Source organism: Salvelinus sp. IW2-2015, linkage group LG36 (assembly GCF_002910315.2).
Source record: "Salvelinus sp. IW2-2015 linkage group LG36, ASM291031v2, whole genome shotgun sequence".
In the NCBI taxonomy this organism is placed as follows: Eukaryota; Metazoa; Chordata; class Actinopteri; order Salmoniformes; family Salmonidae; genus Salvelinus; species Salvelinus sp. IW2-2015.
In genome coordinates, this window is record NC_036875.1 from 17,199,169 (window position 1) to 17,226,005 (window position 26,837).

General features: G+C 42.8%; 2 protein-coding genes across 4 annotated transcripts; one reads left to right on the forward strand and one right to left on the reverse strand.

The window, feature by feature from the left end:
- Positions 1-441: 441 nt before the first annotated feature.
- Positions 442-9,781, forward strand: slc35a5 (solute carrier family 35 member A5). 3 transcript variants are annotated; one of them, XM_023981610.2, is made up of 11 exons: positions 442-520; positions 1,678-1,852; positions 1,935-2,033; positions 2,159-2,292; positions 2,374-2,441; positions 3,423-3,611; positions 3,798-4,004; positions 4,162-4,289; positions 4,690-4,958; positions 8,980-9,024; positions 9,126-9,664. In XM_023981610.2, the coding sequence occupies exons 2-10, from the start codon at positions 1,714-1,716 to the stop codon at positions 8,995-8,997; spliced, it is 1,251 nt and encodes a 416-aa protein (XP_023837378.1). In that variant the 5' UTR covers positions 442-520; positions 1,678-1,713; the 3' UTR covers positions 8,998-9,024; positions 9,126-9,664. The 3 variants fall into 3 exon arrangements, with proteins under 3 accessions (XP_023837378.1, XP_023837376.1, XP_023837377.1); XM_023981608.2 differs by lacking the exon at positions 8,980-9,024 and having other exon boundaries at positions 9,126-9,781; XM_023981609.2 differs by lacking the exons at positions 442-520; positions 8,980-9,024 and adding an exon at positions 859-1,252 and having other exon boundaries at positions 9,126-9,781.
- A 1,344-nt stretch (positions 9,782-11,125) lies between these two features.
- ccdc80 (coiled-coil domain containing 80) lies at positions 11,126-25,562 on the reverse strand. Its single transcript, XM_023981606.3, has 9 exons — positions 24,647-25,562; positions 23,532-24,250; positions 22,986-23,348; positions 22,649-22,805; positions 18,872-19,008; positions 16,749-16,900; positions 16,188-16,291; positions 13,978-14,061; positions 11,126-11,896 (listed from the first exon to the last, which is right to left on the reverse strand). Exons 1-9 carry the CDS (start codon positions 25,338-25,340, stop codon positions 11,577-11,579), a joined length of 2,730 nt encoding a protein of 909 aa, XP_023837374.1. The 5' UTR covers positions 25,341-25,562; the 3' UTR covers positions 11,126-11,576.
- Positions 25,563-26,837: the final 1,275 nt, after the last annotated feature.

Here is a 26,837-nt window from a genome sequence, read left to right on the forward strand (position 1 = left end):
CAGTATACCAATCATAGTATGCAATTAAGCTGCAATACATACCTTCTTGGGTGACCAAACAAAATTCACATAAATGTAGTTATAGATATGTCATTCTCATTGAAAGCAAGTCTAAAAAGCGGTAGATCTGTTCTATTTGCGCTATTTCTATCCCTCTCGTTTTTAAGTTTCGGTTTTGCGTATTTAACTTTTGGTTTTGTACACCAGCGTTAAACAACTCAAAATACAACATTTTTGGTTATGGAAAATATATTTCACAGCGGTTTAGATTATACAATGATTCTCTACACTGTACTTGCTTGTTTTGTCACATAAACTGAAATTAGGTGAACTATTAGAATTTTAGCAGCCAGGAAATGGCCAGTGGTTTCTGAATAGTGCATATTCTAAATASGTTAAAACATGACGTCGCCAATCCCGGTTTCATACCCATTGCGCTTGCGCGCGTCCAAGGCTACCAGGAAGCAAACCCGAAGCAGTTTGACTGTCTGCAATGTGTAGACAGAAAGCTGTAGAAAATGTACGATTTCTATTAGCTAAGTACAAACTCTTGCTTTTGGTTGAATTTTAACAGCAGGATTTCGTAGCCTACTCTTCATAGAGAAACTTTAGTTTTTGTGGACATTTTCGAGGTGGCAGTGCTCGACAGTGCTGTGTGCGTTGTTTACATTCTTGAGACCCCACCAAACAATCAAGCAGCTGGATGAAGCTAGCTAACTAACTAACGAATGTATCTAGTTAATTGCTATTTGCTATTGTGGTGACAGTTTATGTGAACAATCAAAATACAGCTTGATAAATGTATGACTTGTATGTATGACTAGGCGTTTGATGACTTGCCCATGCACCTGCATTAGCTTGTATAGCCCTGCCTGCATTTAACAGATTGTCCTAAAGTACAGTAAGCCTATTGCCATTACATATTGCCATTGCATTTGGCTATAGGCAACATGCCATGCACACATTAGTCTTCATATACAACTTGTCCTATAACAGGGTGTTTTAATGAAAATATAGCATGACCTCTATTCATAATTTAAAATAGCCACAATGTGACCTTTTGTTCATTTGTTTGTTTTGGTAAACACTGCACATTACTTTAGCAACCATTTCAGCTAATATAATAATAACTGCAGTTGAACTGTGTAACTGTACTCTGGAAGAAAACCCTCGGTGTGTGTCTTGTGTTTGGCACTGTCTGGCTCTCACATGCTTCTAATCAGCAAGACAAACAGGAAGATTCCGCGAAGAGGTGATAACTGTGGATACTTTAAGGACAACACTAGTTACTGTACATAGCCTAGGTCATGTCCTGTGGCTTTTAGAGAGGAGCAGAATAGCTAGACCTGTTTGGGATGTTGTGTTAGTAGAGGGAGAGTGGAAGGAGTTTTAATGTGGCCACTATCTAGGCCTAAATGTACTGCTGTAGTCAACTGTATAGAGAGTGATGTGAAACTAGCAGGGTTAGAGTGGGGTGGGTTAGGCTGTGAACAGTTTCTCTCAGCACTGGGCTGTGTGCTGCGGACACTGAAGGCTTATCTTACTGCTGTTGTCTTTGTTTTCTCTGCTCTTACTGCTTTTTTCTTATTTTCCCACCTCTGCGTGCTCTGCCTACATGTCGGCTCTTGGCCTGCACTCATATACCAGCTCACAGTGGTTTTGTTGTGTGTGTTTCAGTGAGCCAGGAGCCCTGCGTGTGTGTGAGCCCACACCATGGCGTCCTGCCGGCTGTGCTCCAGACTGTGTCCCAGGCTGTGCTCCCGCTCCTCAGCGTACACTCTGGCCCTGGGCTTGGGCTTCGTCACCCTGGGCACCTCTCGCATCCTGCTGCTCAAGTTCTCTGCCAACACACGTTAGTACTACATTATCATTCATGGACTTCAGTTTAAATCAATGGTTTTATGTAACTGTTTCTTCTCTTCTTTGACCTATAGAGAACAAGTATGACTTCCTCCCTGCGTCTGTCAACCTGCTGGCAGAGGGGCTCAAGCTGCTCTTCTGTCTTGGCATGTCTCTCAGAGTCATGGTCAGAGGTAAGAGATGGGCACTGAGGGAGAGGACGCCATCTTGTCCAATGTCATAATTCAGAATGTTTAGAGTTGTTGTTGTCGAGCAAGAATGTACCTGAGAGAGGGAGATTAAAGTGTATGTATTCCAGAGGGTCGTTCATGTCGAGAGCTGGGCTGCTCCTCGGGCTCTGCCTTCCTGAGTTTCATGAAGTGGTCCGTCCCCGCCTTCCTTTACTTTCTGGATAACCTCATCATTTTCTACGTCATGACCTACCTACAGCCTGTGAGTTTAATAATAACACACTGCAGTGTTTTAAATGCTAATGTTAAAGTCTCAGTTGTCTCTGATTCCTTTCCCCCACAGGCCATGGCTGTGTTGTTCTCTAATTTTGTCATCCTGACCACAGCTATCCTGTTCAGAGTTGTGCTGAAGTAAGTCACAGTTTTGTTCTGGACATAGTGTTCTCTACTGGACCTATATGTTTGTTTACATAGCTGATAGTGGCACTCGAGGTAAAAGTTTCCCCTAACTACTGATCTAGGATCAGCTTACCCTGACACAACCCTAACCAATGTAGCTGTTTTTATCTCAATATCAAATCATTTCTGGGTAAGAATTAAGTACCTTACAGTAATAAACAAAAATAGCTTCTTAGCAAGGAGCAATTTAACTAGGACTGTCTGGGAGTGGTGAGGGGAAACCTAGCTGTTATTGGCAGAGAGGTTTGGTATTCTTATTGGTCTATTAACTAATTTACTACTTGGTGATGTCACTAGACAGTTCAAAACTACATCCCACCACAACTGGCTGAAATTTCAGGCGCTTTTCAAACAGATCTTAGTGGCGCTCCCGAGTGGTGCAGCGGTCTAAGGCACTGCATCTCAGCGCTAAAGGCATCACTACAGACCCTGGTTCGATTCCAGGCTGTATCACAACTGGCCGTGATTGGGAGTCCCATAGGGCGGCGCACAATTGTCCCAGCATCGTCCGGGTTAAGGTTTGGACGTGGTAGGCCGTCATTGTAAATAAGAATTTGTTCTTAACTGACTTGCCTAGTTAAATAAAAAAAATTACACTTAAAGGGCATTATCGTCATTTTCACAATTTCACAGTATTACTCCCAACAGGAAAATCATGTTTTTGACTGCACTGGTCCTTTGTAAAGCTGGAATCCGTACTTTGTGAAACTGGCACGACCGTTTGCGATATTACAACAACAAAAGTTATTTCAAACAACAGTTTTTTTTTACCACAATACTGAATGCACCTCTCTTCCGTTTTATTAACAAAAACAATAACAGCTTTAACCATTATTGAGGAAAAATCGTAATCTGATTTCAGATCAGCATTTAGGGTCAGCCTATGTTGAAGGACTCATCTCTGACCGCTGCTATTCCCCTCCTCGCCCCTAGGAGACGCCTGTCCTGGGTGCAGTGGGCCTCCCTGGTCATCCTTTTCCTGTCCATTGTCTCCTTGACGACGGGGTCGGGAGGCAGCCAACGGGCCATAGCGATGCCGGGCCTCCACCCCAGCCCCCTCTCCCCACCCACCAACAGCTGCCTGCTCTACACACAGCTAGAGGAGCAACGAAGGAACGAAAGGTTGTCAGAGCGATGGATGGGAGGGAAGGAGGAAGGGAGGCAGTCAATGTGGAATTCAGCACTCCTCTGTACAGTGTCTGTATTAGGACATCTTCACACATCCTGCATGACACCACAAGTCTCCTTTCCCTGTCAATAAGTCAGTCTAAGTAAGTGTTCCTGCTGTCTCCCCTCCCTCCCTCCCAGTAACTCCAGCACATGGAGCTCAGTGCTGCCGGGACAGGCTGAGGCGTGGCRGGGGAGGCTGATGGGGACTCTGCGCTCTCTGGGCATGGGTCACATCCTCCTGGTGCTCCAGTGTTTTATCTCCTCCATGGCCAACATCTACAACGAGAAGATCCTCAAGGAGGGAGACCAGCTCCAAGAGAGCATCTTCATCCAGAACAGCAAACTGTAAGAACTCATGTGAATGTTGGCACACACATGCATGAATGCAAACATATGACACACACGCACATATTCACACAGCTTTCAAACATCCCAATAACCACCAAACTACACACAAACACCCACACCCCATCTGTCTAAAAATCTGTGTATGTGGTTGCAGGTACATGTTTGGCATGCTGTTCAACGGTCTGACTCTGGGTCTAGGGGGCGAGGCGAGGGGTCTAACTGTCCACTGTGGCCTCCTCTACGGTCACAACGTCTACTCACTGGGACTGGTGCTGGTCACTGGTAGGACACACGTACACACTGGTGCTACTGTTGATGAATTAACCTCATACAATGTAAAGGACTGGTTCATTCATTAGCATGAATAGGTACAGTATGTACTGTGTATATGGTATATGCATGATTATTGATACACTATTCATTACTAATATATTGATCCATTATTCCTGACAGCGAGGGTCTGTCGGTTGCCTTCATCCTGAGGCTGATTATTAGGAATGCATTATTATTGATACATCATAATCAATATATTCATTATTATTAAGACATTACGAAATGTATCAGTAGCTTCCCTGGGCCTGTCAGTGGCGTTCATCCTGAGGTTGATTATTATAAATGCATTATTATTGATCCATCATTATCAGTATGTACATTATTAAAATATCAAATGTTTTATCCCAAGCTGCCCTGGGCCTGTCGGTGGCGTTTATCTTGAAGTTCAGAGACAACATGTTCCACGTGCTGACCGGCCAGATCACTACAGTCCTGGTCACGGCCCTGTCCCTCTTCCTCTTTGACTTCCACCCCTCGCTGGACTTCTTCCTGCAGGCGCCCGTGGTGCTGCTCGCCATCTTTGTCTACAACGCCAGCCGGCCCAAAGACCCTGAGTACGTCCTGCAGCGCGAGAAGCTGCGCGTCATTAACGGAGAGGTGCTGCAGAGGTCACGAGGGGTGAGGACATGCTTGAATGTATACAGTGCAGTCGGAAAGTATTCAGACCCCTGACTTTTTCCACAGTTTGTTACATTACAGCCTTATTCAAAATTGATTAAATCGTTTTTTTCCCCCTCATCAATCTACACACTACCCCATAATGACAATGCAAAAACAGGTTTTTAGATATATTTGAAATGTATTAAAAATAAAAAACACTGATACGACATTTACATAAGTATTCAGACCATTTAATCAGTACTTTGTTGAAGCACCTTTGGCAGAAATTACAGCCTCTAGTCTTCTTGGGTATGACGCTACAAGCTTGGCACAGCTGTATTTGGAGAGTTTCTCCCATTCTTCTCTGCAGATCCTCTCAATCTCTGTCAGGTTGGATGGGGAGTGTCTCTGCACAGCTATTTTCAGGTCTCTCCAGAGATATTTAATCGGGTTCAAGTCCGGGCTCTGGCTGGGCCACTCAAGGATATTCAGAGACTTGTCCCGAAGCCACTCCTGCGTTGTCTTGGCTGTGTGCTTAGGGTCGTTGTCCTGTTGGAAGGTGATCCTTCACCCCAGTCTGAGGTCCTGAGCACTCTGGATCACGTTTTCATCAAGGATCTCTCTGTACTTTGCTCCGTTCATCTTTCCCTCGATCCTGACTAGTCTCCCAGTCCCTGCCGCTGAAAAACATCCCCACAGCATGATGCTGCCACCACCATGCTTCACCGCAGGGATGGTGCCAGGTTTCCTCCAGACGTGACGCTTGGCGTTCAGTTCAATCTTGGTTTCATCAGACCAGAGAATCTTGTTTCTCATGGTTTGAGAGTCCTTTAGGTGCCTTTTGGCAAACTCCAAGCGGGCTGTCATGTGCCTTTTACTGAGGATTCGCTTCCGTCTGGCCACTCTACCATAAAGGCCTGATTGGTGGAGTGCTGCAGAGATGGTTGTCTTTCTGGAATGTTCTTCCATCTCCACAGAAGAACTCTGGAGCTCTGTCAGTAACCATCGGGTTCTTGGTCACCTCCCTGACCAAGGCCCTTCTCCCCCAATTGCTCAGTTTGGCCAGGCAGCCAGCTCTAGGAAGAGTCTTGGTGGTTCCAAACTTCTTCCATTTAAGAATGATGGAGGCCACTGTATTCTTGGGGACCTTCAATGCTGCAGACATTTTTTTGGTACCCTTCCCCAGATCTGTGCCTCGACACAATCCTGTCTCGAAGCTCTACAGACAATTCCTTCGACCTCATGACTTGGTTTTTGCTCTGACATGCACTGTCAACTGTAGGACCTTATATAGAAAGGTGTGTGCCTTTCCAAATCATGTCCAATCAATTGAATTTACCATAGGTGGACTCCAAGTTGTAGAAACATCTCAAGGATGATCAATGGAAACGGGATGCACTTGGGTTCAATCTTGAGGGTCTAAATACTATAGGAATTTCAAAAAACTTGTTTTTGTATTATGTGTAGATTGATAAGGAAAATGTTTTATTTAATCCATTTTAGAATAAGGCTGTAACCTAATCAAAATGTGGAAAAAGTCAAGGGGTCTGAATACTTTCCTAAGGCACTCATTCCAGGGTTTTTCTTTATTTGGACTGTTTTCTATATTGTAGAATAATAGTGAAGACATCAAAACTATGAAATAACACATATGGATCATGTAGTAAACAAAAAAGTGTTAAATAAATCAAAATATATTTTATATTTGAGATTCTTCAAATAGGCACTCTTTGCCTTTATGACATCTTTGCACACTCTTGGCATTCTCTCAACCAGCTTCACCTGGAATGCTTTTCCAACAGTCTTGAAGGAGTTCCCACATGCTGAGCACTTGTTAGCTGCTTTTCCTTTACTCTGCGGTCCGACTCATCCCAAACCATCTCAATTTGGTTGAGGTCGGGGGATTGTGGAGGCCAGGTCATCTGATGCAGCACTCCATTACTCTCCTTCTTGGTCAAATTGCCCTTACCCAGCCTGGGGGTGTGTTGGGTCATTGTCCTGTTGAAAAACAAATGACAGGCCCACTAAGCGCAAATCAGATGGGATGGCGTATCGCTCTAGAATGCTGTCGTAGCCATGCTGGTTAAGTGTGCCTTGAATTCTAAATAAATCACAGACAGTGTCACCAGCAAAGCACCCCCACACCATAACACCTCCTCCTCCATGCTTTACGGTGGGAAATACACATGCAGAGATAATCCGTTCACCCACAACGCGTCTCACAAAGACACGGCAGTTGGACAAATTTCCACCGGTCTAATGTTTATTGCTCGTGTTTCTTGGCACAGGCAAGTCTCTTCTTCTTATTGGTGTCCTTTTAGTAGTGGTTTCCTTGCAGCAATTCGACCATTAAGGTCTGATTCACACAGTCTACTCTGAACAGTTGATGTTGAGATGTGTTTGATACTTGAGCTCTGTGAAGCATTTATTTGGGTTGCAATTTCTGAGGCTGGTAACTCTAATGAACTCATCCTCTGCAGCAGAGGTAACAAAGGGTCTTCCTTTCCTGTGGCGGTCCTCATGAGAGCCAGTTTCAACATAGAGCTTGATGGTTTTTGCGACTGCACTTGAAGAAACTTTCAAAGTTCTTGAAATGTTCCGTATTGACTGACCTTCATGTCTTAAAGTAATGATGGACTGTCGTTTCTCTTTGATTATTTGAGCTGTTCTTGCCATAATATGGACTTGGACTTGGTCAAATAGGGCTATCTTCTGTATACCCCCCTACCTTGTCACAACACAACTGATTTGCTCAAGCGCATTAAGATGGAAAGAAATTCCACAAAGGCACACCTGTTCATTGAAATGCATTTCAGGTGACTACCTCATGAACCTGTTTGAGAGAACGCCAAGTGTGTGCAAAGCTGTCATCAAGGCAAAGGATGGCTACTTTGAAGAATCTCAAATATAAAATATATTTTGTTTAACACTTTTGTTGTTACTACATGATTCCACATGTGTTCTTTCATAGTTTTGAAGTCTTCACTATTATTCTACAATGTAGAAAATAGTAAAAATAAAGAAAAACCCTTGAATGAGTAAGTGCTCTAAAACTTTTGACCAGTAGTGTGTGTGTGTGTACACACACACACACACACACACACACACACACAGAGAGAGAAACCCAAACACAAACACAACCCACTCTCACACATATACAGTGTGACACAGGCAAACACACATGCACACTGAGGGCAACCGTGATTCTCATTTGTGTGTAATAATGATTTAGATTGTGGGGAAACCAATGTGATTCTGTGTAATGAACAGAGTTTAGATTCCCACCACAGCCTTAGCACTGGGTAACTGCATTACAGTAGGTACATAGATGTATTCAATTAGGTTGGTTAGAGTATGATGATCAGTAGGAGGTTGTCTATCTATGGAGGCTCTGTGTGGAAATTGCCTGTAGACATAAATCTAGGATCAGCAAACCTTCCTCAAATCCTTAGTGTACCAAAAAACAGTTTGTGGCCGTCCTATCGCCTCTGGCCGTTCATTTCCTGTCGATTCTAATAAGGATGGGCACAGTTAATCGAATATCAGGATATCTGAACATACGTTAGCATTCGATTACTTGAGTAAGTGTTCATTTACATGTTTTATTTATTGTAGCCCTATTTTGACATTGAAAAGGCTTTGTTATAAATTAAATTATCCTTGTTACCTACAAGGATATACCATGACATTTTAAATACTTAATAAAATAAACTTTTGAATATTGTTTTTATAACTGTGCGTTGCCACTTTTCGCCACTTCAAATAGCAATTACTGGCGAGCCCCTAACAGTTTCCAGAAGACCTGACACAGATCGATGCAAAACACTCACCAGAACCTTTTTGTAAGACAATCAGTTCTATCGTCTCTTTTACTGTTGCTTTTAACCCAAAACTACGGAGTAAAACAGCCTTCTGTTGTTTTACGTCTGCATTTGCGTCATACTAATTGATCAAGGGAGTCATTATAATTATCTGTATATTCCCAAAAATATCCTGATATTATTTGAATAGTGAAATAATGTAAAATGCCCTTCTCTAGATTCTACATGGTTTTTAATCGCCGTTGTTCATCGACACCCAGCAGGTAAACGCTAACACACCACATCCACCCACTGCTTTCAGACGTTCGTCTTTCTGGTGTTATTCCTCTCTAATCTCCACCATGCTTCGTTTGTGTTTGTGTAGGATGGGGAGGAGCTGGAGAGGCTGACCAAGCCAAACACAGACAGTGAATCAGAGGAGGAGTCTGTCTAGCCTCCCATTATGACCTCACAATGGCTCAACCCTGTGATGTCATCAGAATGCCTGGCTCTGTGACATCACAATGGACAAACTGTCAGTCCTGAATTATGACTTTGCTATAACCTGGCCTGTGACATCATCAGCCTGTGACATCAGAATGGACATGCTGTGTATTATGACATCAGAGCGGCTTGGCCTGTGGTTTTGTTGGCCTACTGTGATTGTCATAATTTATTGTACATCATAGATGCGGTAAAGAGGTCAATGGAACTCGACACAAACATGGAAATGCCACGGAAACGCATGGGGAAAAGATCCTGAGTCTCTTCATTGCCCCCCAGCAAAATGATCCTACATTTAGGCTATTGTTTATATGTGTATTCCACACTACTGTATGTTGAGTATAATGCGTGTATGGATGTCAACCCCAATACATGTTCATGTAATCACCAATCAACTGCACTGCAGTTAAAAGCGACTTTGACTACCATGACCGATTTCTAAATGCTAGCTATGCTACCAGCTTATACGAACAAGAGTTAGCATTTAGCAGTCACTTCTTCTAAACCCGAAAATAAACAACTTTTAAATGTTATTCTGTGAAAACTGGCAAATATATCATAATCTAATTTTAGTAACCACATTGTGGGCCTGTTCACAAATATTCACTTTGTTAGATCAGACTTGTTGAATGTGCGCCAATCCGGCGTCCTTCTTCTGTCCCCCAAGGTCTGCGTTCCATTGACCTCTCTACCGCATCTTTTCAGAAATGTGCTTGTTTGCGTATGAAATATGCTATACAAATAATATTGTAATGGAAGAAATGCTAAATATACAATTTTGTATATGTTGTTGTAGTTAAAATAATGCTATTGCTGTTATTGACACAGTGGCAAGGGTTACAGCTGTCAGATGTTGAGAAGTTGATATCTGCCGGTTATGATCTTATTTTGTCTCTGTTTTTCAAAACCAGTTTTTATTATACATTTGTTTGCATTATGTTGGTGGCTATTAAGAAATCTACTCAAGGCTGTTGGATGTTTGGGAGCTAAACTCGTTTTTCTAATCAGTTTGTCTTACCATTATTAAGTACTCACAAAGACCATACAGTACTAGCACACGGACCATGTGATTTGTTCTGGTCTCAGTCCATGTTACGTTCAGAAAACCCAATCTGACGGTAAAACATGTAAGATTGTGTTTGACATTACACACTGAAAAGTAATTGGCTTCTCTAGTGGTTTACATGTGTTCAACGGTGTTACTCCTCTCCTGTCCATGCTTATTGTGCCATATAATTTACACTTCTATCATGTATTCAAAAAAGCTTCTTGTGAAGTTATGTTTATGAAATCAGTAAAATGATGTTATGCATTTAAGGCAATTTACACCTTTCTTTATATTACTATTCATGACACAGTGCATAATTACAATTTCTCACAGTCAACAGATTACCAAATGAACATTAAAAACTACTGCCAAAAATACCATATTTTGTCTACCTTACTGACTGTATTTTTCCATTCTGTTGATCTGTGTTGTAATGTTCGAATTGAACCACCAGGGGGTGGTGTAGTATAATAAATGGTTACTGTGTGCGTAAAGAACCTCTGACTAGACATTTATACAAATTACTGACATGTGTATTAACTCAGAGAAACTGTTGATTGTAAACAAAGTTTTATTTGTCATAAAGCACAACAGAGTATAAATAAGAACAATGTGTAGCAACAGGAAACTTAAACGAGTTGAAAATTCATCTTAGAAACACAGTTATAGCTCTGATATTGATAGCCTCAAATAAAAAATTCCAATAAATACAAAGGTTTTGACTTATCTTTACGCTTGTATCTACAATAAGGTGAAAATTAACATTTGGTCAGGAATGGAATTGAAGTAGACTGATAGAAAATGTGAAATGTTGATAAGTTTTTCGATTGTAATTCTTAATACACAAGAACAAGACTGATATAAAGAAAGATTGAGATTGATGACATCGCTATCCAATCCTTTATTTCCTTCTAGTTCAAAACCAGGAAGTACAGAGCTAACCCCTTACCCTTTAACCCTGTGCATAAACTTCCTGAAAACACAATCCACTAATAAGGAGGCGAGACAAAGTTTATACTCATGCCCCTCACACACACACATGCCCAATTTTAATTAATTCTCTTTCCCCTAGCCCTAGATACTTACTGCTAACTTGTAGACCAGATTCAAGCGACATGGTGAAAATCCCATCTAGACTACCAGAGGGCTTGCTTACACCTATCTGATCCATTCAAATCTACAAAGGGCCATCAAGAACCATCTATGAGATTAGGCAACATACTCCTTAGTGACCATATCATTGCTGATAGACTATTGACTATTGACACCCTCTCCCCGACCCTTTTAGTAACCGTATCCCTGGTGATAAGCGTCCTGGTAACCGTCGTAGCCATTGTGATGGTACCCGTAGCCCCCATACTCGTCTTCGGGGCAGCGCATGCCCAGTGACTGCTGGATGGCCATCTCCTGCCTGCGGAGCTGCATGGAGTCAACCAGATCATATATGATGGACATGGACCACATGGGAGACGGGTACCAGGACTTGACGTTGCCGTCTTTCCCCACCAGCAGCATAGAGAAGTACTCTGGGCTGATCTGGAAGTAGTTGCGAATGTCTTTGACCAAGGCGGCCGAGAGGCCCTCACGTTCCACCGTGGCGCTGCCTGGAAGGTGGAGAGAGCGATGGAGAGAGTCAGTCAATAGGCTTTGGTATGTTTGATATCTTTGACTAAAGAGGCATTCTCGCTCCATGGCCAAGCTGCCTCTCTAGAGTTAGAAAAGATTAGTTTGTGTTAATACTGCTATGGAAGAATTGAATTTCATATTATCCATTTAATGCGAAAGTGTGTGTGGATTCATTTCGTTGTCTTTTAAAGGTTCCGCTAAATTCAGCACCTCTGCCCCATCATCTTCCCCTGCAAAACTACCACTTCACTCAAGGAAAGCATTGATGGATATTCCAAGTCTATTCAGTGAGCYGGATCATTTGGCTCCGTTTAGCTAAAAGAGACCTTTATTTAGCTCGCAAACAGTTCTTTGTTCAGTGGTGCTTAAAAATACCAAATCCATTATGTAAAGCCTAGAATGTTGCCTGCAATTATGTCACATCATGATATGCAAGTACAATTTTTACCTGACCATTTTTACCTGACCAAAAAAAATGAAGAAATAAAATGGAATGCACTGCAAAAATATGTATGGACCAGAATGAGGCTCTCTCCTCACTACCAATATTTACTGCAGTGAAGAATTACAATCTTCAGAGAATGTTTTTACAACGTATCTGCAGATAATCGTTATCGGGAGCTCAACAACCAGTAGTAACAGTATGTAAATGAGGGAGCCAATTGAATGGCTCTCGCAGATGCGATTCGGTTCCCGACATTCACCAAAAAGATCAGTTCAAAAAGAGCTGTTCGTTCACGAACGACCCATCACTAAAGGAAAAGTCCATAAAGAGCTGTTCGTTCACGAACGACCCATCACTAAAGGAAAGCCATAAAGATGCTGTCGTGCACGAACGACCCATCACTAAAGGAAAAGTCCATAAAGAGCTGTTCGTTCACGAACGACCCATCACTAAAGGAAAAGTCCATAAAGAGCACATAAGAATACTATTTGGCAGGCTAGAGAAATTAAAGGGAGGGTTTACATATTTCCTCCCTAACACTCCGGCCACAGGAGCTGTCTGCGTGCTTGTGCAGCAGTGAGGGGTGTATGGATACAGGGCCGTGTGTGTGGTGTAGGCAGCAGCATCAGCAAGTTTTTTAGGTTGGGTCCCCTACCACAGAGGAGACATCAAACAGGTAGCATGGAGAGAATACAGAAGAAGCAGCTGGGCTATAGGGACTTGGACTGGGGGAGACAGCAGGACTTAGGGCTGAGGCTGGCCTACCTGCCTGCTGTGTCATTAAAACAACATCAGAAATTCAACATCATGGCTGTATGAACTGATTAAACTAAACATAACACATACAGCCCCATTGACCTTCCACTTGTCTTGTTTTGTTTAATCTTCATACAGCCATTTCCTGTATGCAGTTTAATACAGTTGAAGTCGGAAGTTTACATACACTTAGAATGGAGTCATTAAAACTAGTTTTTCAACCACTCCACAAATTTCTTGTTAACAAACTATAGTTCTGGAAAGTCGGTTAGGACATCTACTTWGTGCATGACACAAGTAATTTTTCCAACAATTGTTTACAGACAGATTATTTCACTTATAACTCACTGTATCACACTTCCAGTGGGTCAGAAGTTTACATACACTAAGTTGACTGTGCCTATAAACAGCTTGGAAAATTCCAGAAAATTATGTGATGGCTTTAGAAGCTTCTGATAGGCTAATTGACATCATTTGGGTCAATTAGAGGTGTACCTGTGGATGTATTACAAGGCCTACCTTCAAACTCAGTGCCTCTTTGCTTGACATCATGGGAAAATCAAAAGAAATCAGCCAAGACCTCAGATTTTTTTTTTAGTGTATGTAAACTTCTGACCCACTGGGAATGTGATGAAAGAAATAAAAGCTGAAATAAATCATTATCTCTACTATCTCTCCTGACATTTCACATTCTTAAAATAAAGTGGTGATCCTAACTGACCTAAGACAGGGATTTTTTACTCGGATTAAATGTCAGGAATTGTGAAAAACTGAGTTTAAATGTATTTGGCTAAGGTGTATGTAAACTTCTGACTTCAACTGTACATATAGGTGGTGTGGAGACAACAGGGTTGTTACCGTTGATTGGATAGAGCTCTAGGACTCCTCCCTGGTCCACTGCCTCCATGCCAACCAGCTTCAGGATGGAGATGTGTCTCAGGCCTGGGTCACCATGGAAACCACCACCACATCGATGAACACACAGCAGATAGGACATAATAGCACATTAGAACAACAAAATACTATTTGCATTGCCCACCCCCTCTTTTACGCCGCTGCTACTCTATTATTATCTATGCATAGTCACTTTAAAAACTCTCCCTACATGTACATATTACCTCAATTACCTCGATTAACCGGTGCCCCCGCACATTGACTGTGTACCGGTACCCCCTGTATATAGTCTCGCTATTGTTATTTTACTGCTGCTCTTTAATTACTTGTTCCTTTTATTATTTATTCTTATTCATATTTTTTWAACTGCATTATTGGTTAGGGGCTTGTAAGTAAGTATTTTACTGTAAGGTCTACACCTGTTGTATTCGGGCACATGTGACTAATACAATTTGATTTGATTTGATTAGTTTAGAAAAATGTATGTTATTTATCTTTGTGTAGCCTAATATTAATCAACCAATCAATATACATGCAAAAACACAGATATTGAAACAAACAATTCTGAAAATCAACCTGCAATAGAGCATGAGGGAAATATGATAATGATGAGCATGGTTTTGAGTGTTTTACTCAATACAGAGTATTGACACACTCACAATCAACTCTAGTTATTAACACCAATACTGAAGTTCTCGTGCACCACTGATTGTTCGTTTTTTTATTTTCATGTGGTGAATTTTCAAACCTCAAACCTCAAAACTCCAAACTGGTAACGCAGCCAGTCTTACATTCAGAACCTTTCATTGTGCGTTCATTGTGTTTGCAGGCATGTTTCCCAACACACCGAAAATATAATGAGTACATTGGTTGAATCACCAAAACACAACATAATGACATCTTCTCAACTTAGTTATTTTAACAACCAGTTTATCCAGTAGCAACACATTTAAGACCCATGTTTCAAAATGTCCCTTGGAATGTAGTATGCTACAGAASATTAAATGACAGTACATTACACTGTTTTCACATTAGGCAATACACTTGCACTACCCATACAATTTTACTCAACATCAAATTTCCATAATTTCTATCTCATGTGTGATCAAAGGTGTGATCATTGAATACATCTTTCAAAATGTAATCAAATTAAAGAAATGAAAAAAACAATATTTAGCAGGCATTAGTTTGTATCAAGCCTGTCTTGAACATTTGGCCATAGGTTGTCATCGAAATCGCACTAAATATCATTGTTGGTTAAGGGCTTGTAAGTAAGCCCTTACAGCCCTTACACTACAGCCCCTTATAAGGGCTTGTAAGTAAGAATTTCACGGTAAGGTTTACACTTGTTGTATTCGGCGCATGTGACAAATAAAGTTCGATTTGATTTGTTCATGCATCCCGGAAAACCCTTTTTGCATGGTTATTCCTAGCCTGACATACAGTACCAGTCAAAAGTTTGGACACACCTACTCATTCAAGTTTTTTTTGTTTTTTTTGTACTATTTTCTACATTGTAGAATAATAGTGAAGACATCAAAATGATGAAATAACACATATGGAACCATTTAGTAACCAAAAAAGTGTTAAACAAATCTAAATATATTTCATATTTAAGATTCTTCAAAGTAGCCACCCTTTGCCTTGTTGACAGCTTTTCATAGTTTTGATGAAAGCCCCCCCCCCCCACCTAAAATCCTATCTGACTGTATGGCCTTCCTCTTGCTCTTTTTGTTAGTATTATCTTTTACCAGATCTAATGTGCTATATTCTCCCTCATCAATTGTGTGGGTGCGTGTCTCTGTCCCTAAATGCGTATGCACATGTCTGCGAGAAACAATTATAATGGTCCTCCTCAATCTCAGTGACTGCCAACACTTATATTATGACTACTAAAGTATATGTGTTTACCTATCAATCTAAAATTCAACAAATGGATAGAGAGCCTAATGTTCTTCTGTATGAGATCAGGTCTGACTGGAGGCTGTTGTAAATCTAATATGATTTACACATACTTTGAACCACAGGGAGCAGTGTGTATGTGTGTGTGTGTGTGTGTGTGTGTGTGTGTGTGTGTAACAACCCCTAGGCACTAGACTAGTCACTTCCTGTAGATGGGATAAATATTGTTTAAGGAATATGATAATAACTCAACAATTCCTTCTTATACTCACCCAGGTTGCAGGCTTGGCTGGTCAGGGCATAGAGTTGCTGCTGATAGGCCCATTCCTCATCGTTGGGGGCGGAGATTACAAACAGGCGACGCCTCCAACGGAACCTGAGAACCCAAAGACGGAACTAGGATGAAAGATGTAGATTAAACAGTCATGTCATCAACCAAGTCATTTTCTGTCCAAACTCCAGACCCTTTGGCTCACTGTCAGACTGGAATTTAGTCTCTATTGCAACAAACCACAGTCAATCTGTTGAAGACAGAAATATAGGACCATAGTCAATCAATCCAAGACAATGGTGTTAACGTAGAGTACTAGAAGTACAGGCTCGTGCATACTGTCCGCCATCAGAGCCAAGTTTAKCTCATAAAGAACTGTTGAATTTGTGGTGCAGGTGATTTAGTGTGAATATTCATGTTGACTACAAATTCTGACCACAGCCTCCTCAACGAGACCCCTGCCTAGCTTGAGACAATATTCTCACTGGCTATGAGCTAATGACTGTTTAAAATTCCAGACGCTGCCACAGCCATCAGCAAGACTAACGTGCACACACACTACCTGGAGAGGAAGTTCTCCAGTGATCTGGGTTTGTCCTCCTTCTTGCAGACAACTCCGTCTCTCTTCTGCTGTTCCATCTCTCTGATGCGAGAGGAGAAAGTGTCGATGTAATCAAACACAGCCTTCATGGCGATCGGGACCTCGTAGGATTGCTGTTAGAGGGACAAACACACATCAAGACAGAAAAAAGACAGTGGACCAAAAAGATAAGCATTGGAGGATTTGAGTGTACAATCCTTATTCGATTCTTTAAGTTGTCAGGAGAAAAACATAACAAATGCTATTCCTTTGTTATACCTATCCCAGTATTCCTAGAAAATTGTGTATCCTTTATGTTTTCGATGAGAATCAGATTCCCTTCACACACAGCAAATTTGTGGGTGTTAAACTATTGGAGTTGAGTTAAAAAGTGTTGTGAGTGTTATATCTGATTCTAGTGGGGTTAACACCAGTGGGATTGAAATTGACACCACCTGCGGTGAATAAATGGAATTGAAATTGACACCACCTGTGGTTAATAAATTAAGTGTTAACCAGGTGGTGTTGTTACTCAACTGTTGAGTTAATTTCCGTTAACTCTCTCAGAGTGAAAAAGACATGGGTGGGGCCTCATTATTATATTTCCCAGCATGCTTTGTTGCAGGTTGCTTTTTAGAATAGTTTTAATATCTATGTTTCTGCATGCACAATGATTGATTAATTGATCTTATACTACACAAAGATAAATAACATACATGTTTCTAAGCAAATCCAATCTGTAAGTGGTTGGATTTATTTAACCCATTATTGAGATGGTTTAGGTAGTCTCATTGATCAACCTTTCCTACCTTGGGCAGTCATTTTAACTGCAGGTTGCGGGGGATTAAAAGTTCAAATTCTTCAATATCCTATGGGTGAATTTGAATAGGAATTATGTAACACTTTGGAAGCCAGCATAATATGACTTGTTGATGTGGCCAGCAAACCAGGAGTTTCAGACAACTGTGTTAGGGTGAAACTTGAATGTTGAAGTATGGTATAGTAAAAAAAAAAGTCATTTATTGTGATAAATAATTACATTTTGATGATAAAATATAAATTTAGGCACTCTCTGAAAGCTACGGGACTGAAAGCATTTGAATGCAACAATCATGTCTCTGTCACTAGCAAACACAGTCATGGGTGGTACAGGTACCTCTAAAATTAACTTGAGTGGCACCCTGGAAAATAAATATGCAAATAAGGCTTTACACCCTACAGTGTTAAAAGAACAACAAAAATGAGTTACGGTAACACCACAGGTGTTAATTCCATAACACTGAGGAAGTGTAACAGCATCTGCCCTAATAAAGTGTTAATTTAAGTCCAAATTTGCAACACCCATGGTGTTAGGGACCCAACACTCTTGGGGTCTTAGTTCATCAACACTTTGAAAAGTGTTAGTCATATACACACTAAGAAAGTGTTACATTTAACACTGTGGGTGTTCAAATTCTGATCTCAAATTTGCTCAGTTCAGAATGTGATATTCCCCAATGCAGCATTACACACTCACAGAAGCACAGGCACACAAACTTTCTAATGGATCAGGTGAGGGTCTGCTGCCATGGATACAGTCTCCCTCACTGTTTTTCGCATTCCCTGTCACTCCCCTCTCTCTCTCTCTCTCCCTCTCTCTTACCCACACCATGTGCCCTGTAATGTTAATAGAATTTCCTGTCTGTACTGACAGCATTAGAGGGTTGCTTGCACACTGGCGTCTTTGTTTAATCCGCCTGAAAACAGCCTGGTGGTTTACACACACACACACACACACACACACACAAACACAAACACAGCTGTTGGGAGAACGTCATGATGTGTGAATTAAACCAGTGTTTAATCACGGCAGGATGTTTACAGTATGGAGAAGGCAGGTCAGCCAACATGAGTCTATGTCTAATTGGCCAAACAGAGAGGTTAGGTGTATGTGCTCCATTTAGCTCACTTGGCAAGATGGTTGGGTCGAGTAGTAGACTTTAGTTCTAAACGGAATGGTCCAAAAAGTGCGGACTCCGACAATGCGGTGTGCCAGGTTGCAAAATAATGCACGCCTAGTAAGACGCCTAGAAAAAGAGAGAGAGAAAGAGCGAGACAAAACCCACCTTGGCTCTCATGTCAGTGTCAGTGAGAACCATGTAGAAGTCGTTAAATGTCATATAAAACTCCTTCCTGAGCTCTGTGATCAGATCCTGGTTCACCAGGTCCTCCTGACGAAGACCCGTCATAGGCTTGTCGTTCTCTGGGAGGGGAAGAGAAGGAGAAGGGAGAGAAGAGAGCGAGAGAAAATTGAGAAACAGACAACCAATTAAAATTGAGTTTAGTACAATTTAACAGACTCCTGTCCAGAGCAACTTACAATAATGAGTGCATTTTCAGATAAGGAAGCTAAAACTACTGCATAGTACAACCAGAGTCATGGGGAAACAGGGATTGGACATCCCACTTCCTACCAGAGACTGGATGGGTTGACATATGTTTCCCTCATAATATTTAGGAGAGGTGGAGTCATGGCCTTATTAGTTATTATTGGTTACACCTATCCCTGTCTCTTCAGCTCTGCAAAAATAGAGGTAGGGTAAGGAGGGGACTACTGGGGGAATCGACGGTTGATTTTGGGCGAGCGTCTGTTTGAGGTAAAATAGATCTACCACCCAAAAGGAGGGCAATGGTGTGTTTACTCTAGGCTTACTGCTTCCTCTGAGAAGACACACACACGAGCGCGCACGCACACACACAAACACACACTGAGGCCATCTCTATTACCAAACATTGGCAATATTCTGTATCAAACAGAGTGAGAGGGAGATGGCTGAGGAGGAAGAAGCCAATCTAGATTGTTTGTCTTATTTTTATTTCCTTCAACTCTTTGGAATGTCTCACTCCCTTTCAACATGGATATTCCTTAAAAAAAAAAAGAATGCTTGTTGGGGCAGACCGGATTGCATCTCAGACTACATTCCAGATCTCGCTCTGTTTTCCTTTGTTTTGATTGGAATCCCACCCAAAAGACCACAGCTCTCTTCAACATGAGGGAATGACAGAGGCCATTTGTTGACTTACTGTATGTTTTGACTGGAAACCCATCAGTCTCCACCCCAAGGATTTTCTTTTAAACCCAATGTTTCCTGATGTGATTGAGAGGATAAGGACTCCAAATGTCTGCTTTATACTATAAACAGAACTGGTCACCTTTTGAAAGCATACAGCAATATATATGAAGATGTTTTCAATCCACAACCATCCCCCTCCTCTTTCTACAGAAAACAAATGGTGTATTCCTATGGATTACATATACAGTATCTGTAGCGCCATGGTTTCTCAGGCAAAGCGGTGATCCATCTATCTATCCTGAACAGGAATATCCTCAGGCAGGAAGTTGGCTTGATCACATGGCTTAGAGGAGCTAACACAGCTAGCACATTTGGTTCCTTGGAAGTTGTGGGAACGTATGTTTTTGGTTTCCCATTGGTACTGGGAATGAAGCCATACGTTTCCTGACTTTTTAGGATGCAGGGAGGTTCTGAGAACGTTTCACTATGGTTCCCTGAAAGTTTTCTTGAGAAGTTTTCTTAACATTCTAATGACGAAAATGATTAGTTATTTGAAGGTAATTAAATAACGTTCTGAGAACATGTTTCCATAAGACTTTTAATAACACTGCTAGCTTAATTTGGGTTAACTGTTCTGAACTCCAAGCACAGCTAGGACACATGGAAATTCATTAAYTTATGCTGAAGTACTGAAATTCCCACCTAAGAAACATGGTTCTCAGAACGTTATGTGCAATCTGGTTATCCTGCACCATTCCCAGAACATTGTGCGAAGGTTGTATGCAAAATAACTATCGGATAACCCCACTCCAAATGGTGGTTCATGAACATTATGTGCTAGCTGGGACTGTAGCTACCACTTACACAGCCTCACAGACTATTAGCCCTTAATCACAGCACCCTGTACACACCCTGTACACACCCTGTACACACCCTGTACACACACACACACACACACACACACACACACACACACACACACACACACACACACACACACACACACACACACAACACACACACACACACACACACACAACACAACACACCACCACACACACACACACACCACATCACTGACCAATGCCTCAAAGTCTGCATTACACTCAAAGGTAAGGATGATGTCATCCAACACAGGGAACCTTTTTCCAGCTGTGAAAGGACCATTTACACACGGACACACACACACCCGCACGAACACACACACACGCTCACCCGCACGAACACACACACACATTAACCCTTGGAGCGATGCTCGGAACATAAAACTAACCACCGTCCGGTTCGTAACATGGGTGGGTGTGACATCACCTCAAAACTTTCTGGCATTCCGTCTGTGGAACATGTCGTTGTGTAGAATCAGAGAGAATAATAACATTTTATACAGTAGGGATGTGTCCTGACATTAACACATCCTAACTATAGGCTGGAGGCAGGATTCAAATCTCCATAAAACTACAAATATTGTCGCTTGCCAAGCCCAATTTACAACGCAAATCTCATAAGACGCATTTGTAATCTTGAGCCATCTGAATAAGTAGCTTTGAAGAAAATCAACAAAAGGGAGACACTAATTCATCTTGAAGATAAGCCATGTAAGCTAACCCAAGACACATGAGTGTGTGGTGAGCTGTGTGTGTGTGTGTGTGAGAGAGAGGTGACCTAACTCTAGCTTACACATTAGCTGCAGAGGAAGCAGACTTTCCCCATGTCACCAATGATAAACTAGGAAGGTATTCAGCCGGGATCGCCACCCACCACACACACACACACACACACACACACACACACACACACACACACACACACACACACACACACACACACACACACAGGCGGACTTACCATTAGGCAGAAGAGGCAATTGCCTCAGGTCTCACATTATCAAGGGGCCTAATGAGCTGAGCGTAAAAAAAAAAAAATATATATATATATATATACAAATATTACAATAGTTTTTCTGCTTGAGGCCCCCCTCATGCTCCACTCGAGGCATAATACCTAAATATGAATAAAAATCCCCTTCAAAAGCTGTCTGTTTAATCTAGAGATATGCATGGGCTGAATCTTAATCCACTGCATCCGCCGATGTCTGCCTTCCGCATCGGTGGTGGAAGGTGGCAGAGCTACAGAGGTGTTTCTCTGTAGCTTTTTCTCATGAAAACGTCTGTAGCGATCGAACGGTTTGGCCAATAAATGATTATGCCCATTCTATGGAAAGGTGAGACTCTCACAAACACAAAGCCCCCTTCCGATCCGTGTGGGCACATGCGCGAAGCACTCATGGCGAAGCAGTGAAAGCCTTTGTGCACCATTAACTTTCATGTCTGGGACTCAGGAGGCTTTGGCGCTGTCACCACATTGTGTCTTTGCAATGGTAGTGTCATCCTGTTCACAGTGTTATCGTGTCGAGCCTCTCTTATTGTTTGCTGCAGACTCACTCCAGACACCTGCTAGCCTTCTGTTCTATCAGAGGAGTTTAGGATAGCAGGGGTAAAATCAGGACAGGGCAGTAACAGCAATACAGGACACCTACTGTAACTTAAGGGCTCAATTGAATCCGTATCGCCGAAGTTCAGCGCTATAGCGCGTTTGAAATCTAAAGGCAATGTTCCCACGTTCGCGGAGACTGCATTTACGGTATGTCGGCTGAATCAGAAATTACCTTTACATTTCAAGTGTACTATAGCCGATACGGACTGTTCTGTCCTGTACAGGCTACGTGTAGTAACAATAATAATAATACATTACATTTATATAGAGTTTTCAAGGACCCAAAGTCACTTAAACTTTTCCTGCAATAGTGTGTTAGTAGAGATRTGTACATACCCAGCTGGTAGTGATCTATCTTCATTGTGGAGTTGGTGACAGAGCCAAAGATGGTGATGATGGAGACTTTCCTGATGGCCATCTCACACACCGTCTCCAGGTACTCATCCCTCTGTTGCACATACATAGTGCTCTCCTCACTGGGGGCCGTTATGATCTGGAGACACACACACAGAAAGAGACTGGGTTAGACACACACACACACACACACTGCTGTGGAGATTGTGTTTATAATAGACAGCGGGGATGGAGAGGATGGGGACTGATTTTACTACCCTGCCCTCGGCAACACTGTTGTGATAAGAATCTAGACAGGCTGCAAAACACTGGTACTTACCACAAGTCGTCTCCTGTTCTCAAAGTAGGTCAGGAAGGAAGCCAGGGTACCCTTAGGAGGCGGAGGCTTCTTGGTGGGTTTGTGGTACTCCTCTTTCTTGTGATTCTTCAACACCTTCTTTCCGTTCTTCTTCCCGTTGTTTTTCCCCTCCTTCCCCACCTTCGCTCCTCTCCTCTCTGCCTTGTCCCTCTTGGTGGCCTTTTCCGGTTTGCCGTTCTTTTTCTTCTTCTTCTCAGTATTGTCGTGTTTTCCCTTGCYCCTCTTGGTTGGGCTGACCTCTGTGTTGACCTCTGTCTGTGTCTCTGGGATGCTGGCGGTGGGCCGGCTTGATTCATAATTCTCCTCATACTCATTATTCAACACCTGGAGAGAAGAGAGGAGAGAAGAGAAGAGGAGAGGAGAGAAAAGTAGAGGATAGGAGAGAAGAGGACTTTATTGATCAACAAAATCAAGCCTGATGCAACAAATGCAACAGAGAACAACATACAGCAACATTCTGTCTCAACATCAATGTAATAAGTGAAATGTAATAAGTCAACTGCATACCTTCCCGTTCTTCCTTTTGGTAGGTTTGCYCTTGGTGGGTTTGTGCTGGGTGGGTATCACTCCGGCCAGTTTACGGCCATTGTGGTCCTTCCCTTCCTTGTCTGTTCGGTTGTCCCCAGACGTGGTGGTTTTGGGCGGGTACCTCGCCCTGTCTCTCCCCTTGTCTCTGCGGTTATAGGGCTCAGGCGTGGTCCTAGGGGCAGGCAGCCAGTGAGGGGTGGTTTGGGCTTTTGTGGGTCTCTGGGTTCTGGTGGTAGTGGTGGTGGTCTGTCGTGTGGTCACAGGACGTTTAGTTGTGGTTGTTGTGGGCTTTGGTGTGGTTGTTGCTTTCGTTGTTGTCGTGGTGGCTTTTGTCGTGGTCGTCGTGGGTCTTGTTGTTATCGAAGTTGTCGTTGGCCTCGTTGTCGTCGACCTCGTGGCAATGGTGGTGGTTGTTGTGGGTCTCCTCATTGGCTTCCTCGCAGGCGGCTTCCTCTCTGGGATCGGGTCTACCTGTCCACCTGTTTCAACCTCCATCCCTGAGTCTCCACCCCCACCACCCACTTGGCCCTCTACTCCCGCCCCTTTACACTTCTGGACGAATCCCTTCTGTCGGATCTTCTCCAGCTTCCTCATTGGTGCCTGGTCGATGACCTCGTACATGGCCTCCAGCCTGACTGGATAGGGGTACCTCTCCTCCACTTGCAGTGTTTTCCTCAGGAGCACCATACCAAACTTACCTGGACAGGACAGGGTGACAAGTTTCATTTACTGAGTAAAGTAGACTAGCTAATATGGCTTTGGCCACAAGCAACATCCCGAAACGAGAAAAACTCAGCAAGCATGCTGTAAGCATCCCAAACTTACCTGTAAAGACTCAGATTTATGTTATTAATTTTCACTGCTTGTCAGCATAAAACATGCAGTAAACATACAAAAAAGCCAGCATCACACCAAGCACCCCCATAACCCCCACTCCTAACACCAAGCACCCCCATAACCCCCACTCCTAATACCAAGCAGGTGTTGACAGATCTGAATGGCAGGTTCAATCTAGCCCCCCACAGAGATTCTCTTAGATCTGCTAACACTGAAGGAGTAGGGCTAGGGGATGTTTCCAGGTGGGCCAAGCCTACCTTTCTCCAGTTTGAGGAAGGTCATGAGGCGGGGGATAAGCACTTTGTCCAAAGGTTCCTCCATCACCTTCCCCTCGCTGGTGATCCGCCTCACCTTCCCACCCATCTCCCCCTCCTGGTGGAATATCACGATCTGCTGCACGTGCCTCTCTGCCAGCTCACAGTACACGTCTGGCTTCAGCAGTGTCATCATCAGCCGGTAGTAACCATCTGAGTCATGTGGAGCAGAAATCACCAGGACTCGGTTCTTCCCTGCAAARCTCGCCAGGAGGTTAGGCGAGCCTGAGCTGCTTGGCATTCGGGTCTGTCTGGCCCTCGCCCCGGGAGTGCCTTCATCCTGAAACATGCCAGACTGGAGGGGAGCCATCTTCCCAGCTACCCTCCTCCCTGCTGCCCTTGCCAGCGCTCCACCTCTCCTGCCCTGTCCAGACCCAGTCCTGGGCTGAAGAACAGAGACCTGGTCCGCCTGCATGTCCTCSTCGCGCCTGGCACTGATCCCGGAGGGCACCGAGGGGGAGCCGKGTCCTGGGCGGGTTCCTCCCACGCCGACAGTGCGCTCGAGCTGCAGACGCCCGGTATTGAGTTTGGTGCGTTGGCGCAAGGGAAACCTTCTGAGGTGGGCCTGTTTGTCGGCGTGTCCTGCCCACGCTAGCAGACACAGCAGGGACAGACCCAGGACAAACTCTCCCCGCATTATTGTAAACTGTTAGTTACAATAAACAACCAGAAAGAGAGAAGAATATCCAATAGTGGACATGGGACCTGTGTGCGTCTTTAGAGCATTTATGTTCAATAAATAAGAAATAAAGTCCAGCGCAGTAAAAAAAAAACAGAGTGCAAGAGAGAGGCCAACACTTTATTATTGTGTTTTAAAGCATGCCTTTACTTTTTGCAGTGGAACACCAGCCAAACCCAAACCCCACTTCACCAGCCTGCGATCAACCTGRGAGCCGCGTGAAAACGCAGACAGGAAAACTCACCAGAGAGGTTCTAAAATATCCAAACCAGGCACCAATTGACGGAGTCAGCAATTCCTGAAAAACATTCGGGGTATTTAGAAACCGTTAATCCAAACTTCCAACTTCAGCTCTCAAAATAACCACACAAATTAGGAAAATACGCGGACTTTGCCAATTCTGGAAAAATGTTTCATACCATTTATAAACTCCGAGTGTACGCATTTTAACATCCACAAGTAAACAGATATACAGCACTGTCTCGAAAACAATTCCGTGTTATTTTATTCTCGGACCTGACCATTATTTAAAAAGATCGTTTTTTCCAACTATCAAAGTAATCCAACTAAAAAGCAGGGCGTTTTACGCATAGCAAGCCTAGTCCGATTTCAAGAGGAAAACCTGCACAGAGTGGCTCTTCTGTATGGGAAATGCGTCTCCCTCTTCTTTCTCCCGACTCCCCAACCTAAACTACAGAAGCTATCCCAGTAATGTCGACACCTTTAAGCCTGCCCTGCCTCAGACTTTCCTCGCTAGCGCAGTGGCGCTATACCAGCCTGGTCTCATAGACTAGACGTAACATAGTAAATGTAAATCTAGGAGACAAACATTTGTGTCAAATCAAGACAAATMAAATCAAATTGTATTAGTCACATGCGCCAAATACAACAGTTGTAGATCTTACAGTGAAATGCCTACTTACGAGCCCCTAACCATCAATGCAGTAAAAAAAAAAGATAAGAATAAGAGATGAAAGTAACAAGTAATTAAAGACCAAAAAGTAAAATAACAATAGGGAGACTATATACAGGGGGGTACTGATACAGAGTCAATGTGCGGGGGCACTGGTTAGTTGAGGTAGTATGTACATATATGTAGAGTTAATAAAGTGACTATGCATAGATGACAACAGAGAGTAGCAGTGGTGTAAAGAGGGGGAGGGGGGTAATGCAAATTGTCTGGGTAGCCATTTGACTAGATGTTCAGGAGTCTTATGGCTTGGGGGTTGAAGCTGTTTAGAATGTTTATAGGCTTATGTAGCCAAAATGTATCTATGATCGTACGCTATCCATTTATGTTTTTTGTATGCTATTTTAATATGAGAATTAACCAATGATATCAGGCCACACCCGGCCATGATTACAGACACCTGTGTGTCTTTTTTCACTATATAAATGAGTCATCCCGCAGTGTTTGTCATTATACCCTGATGAAGACAGCTTGTCTGTCTAAAC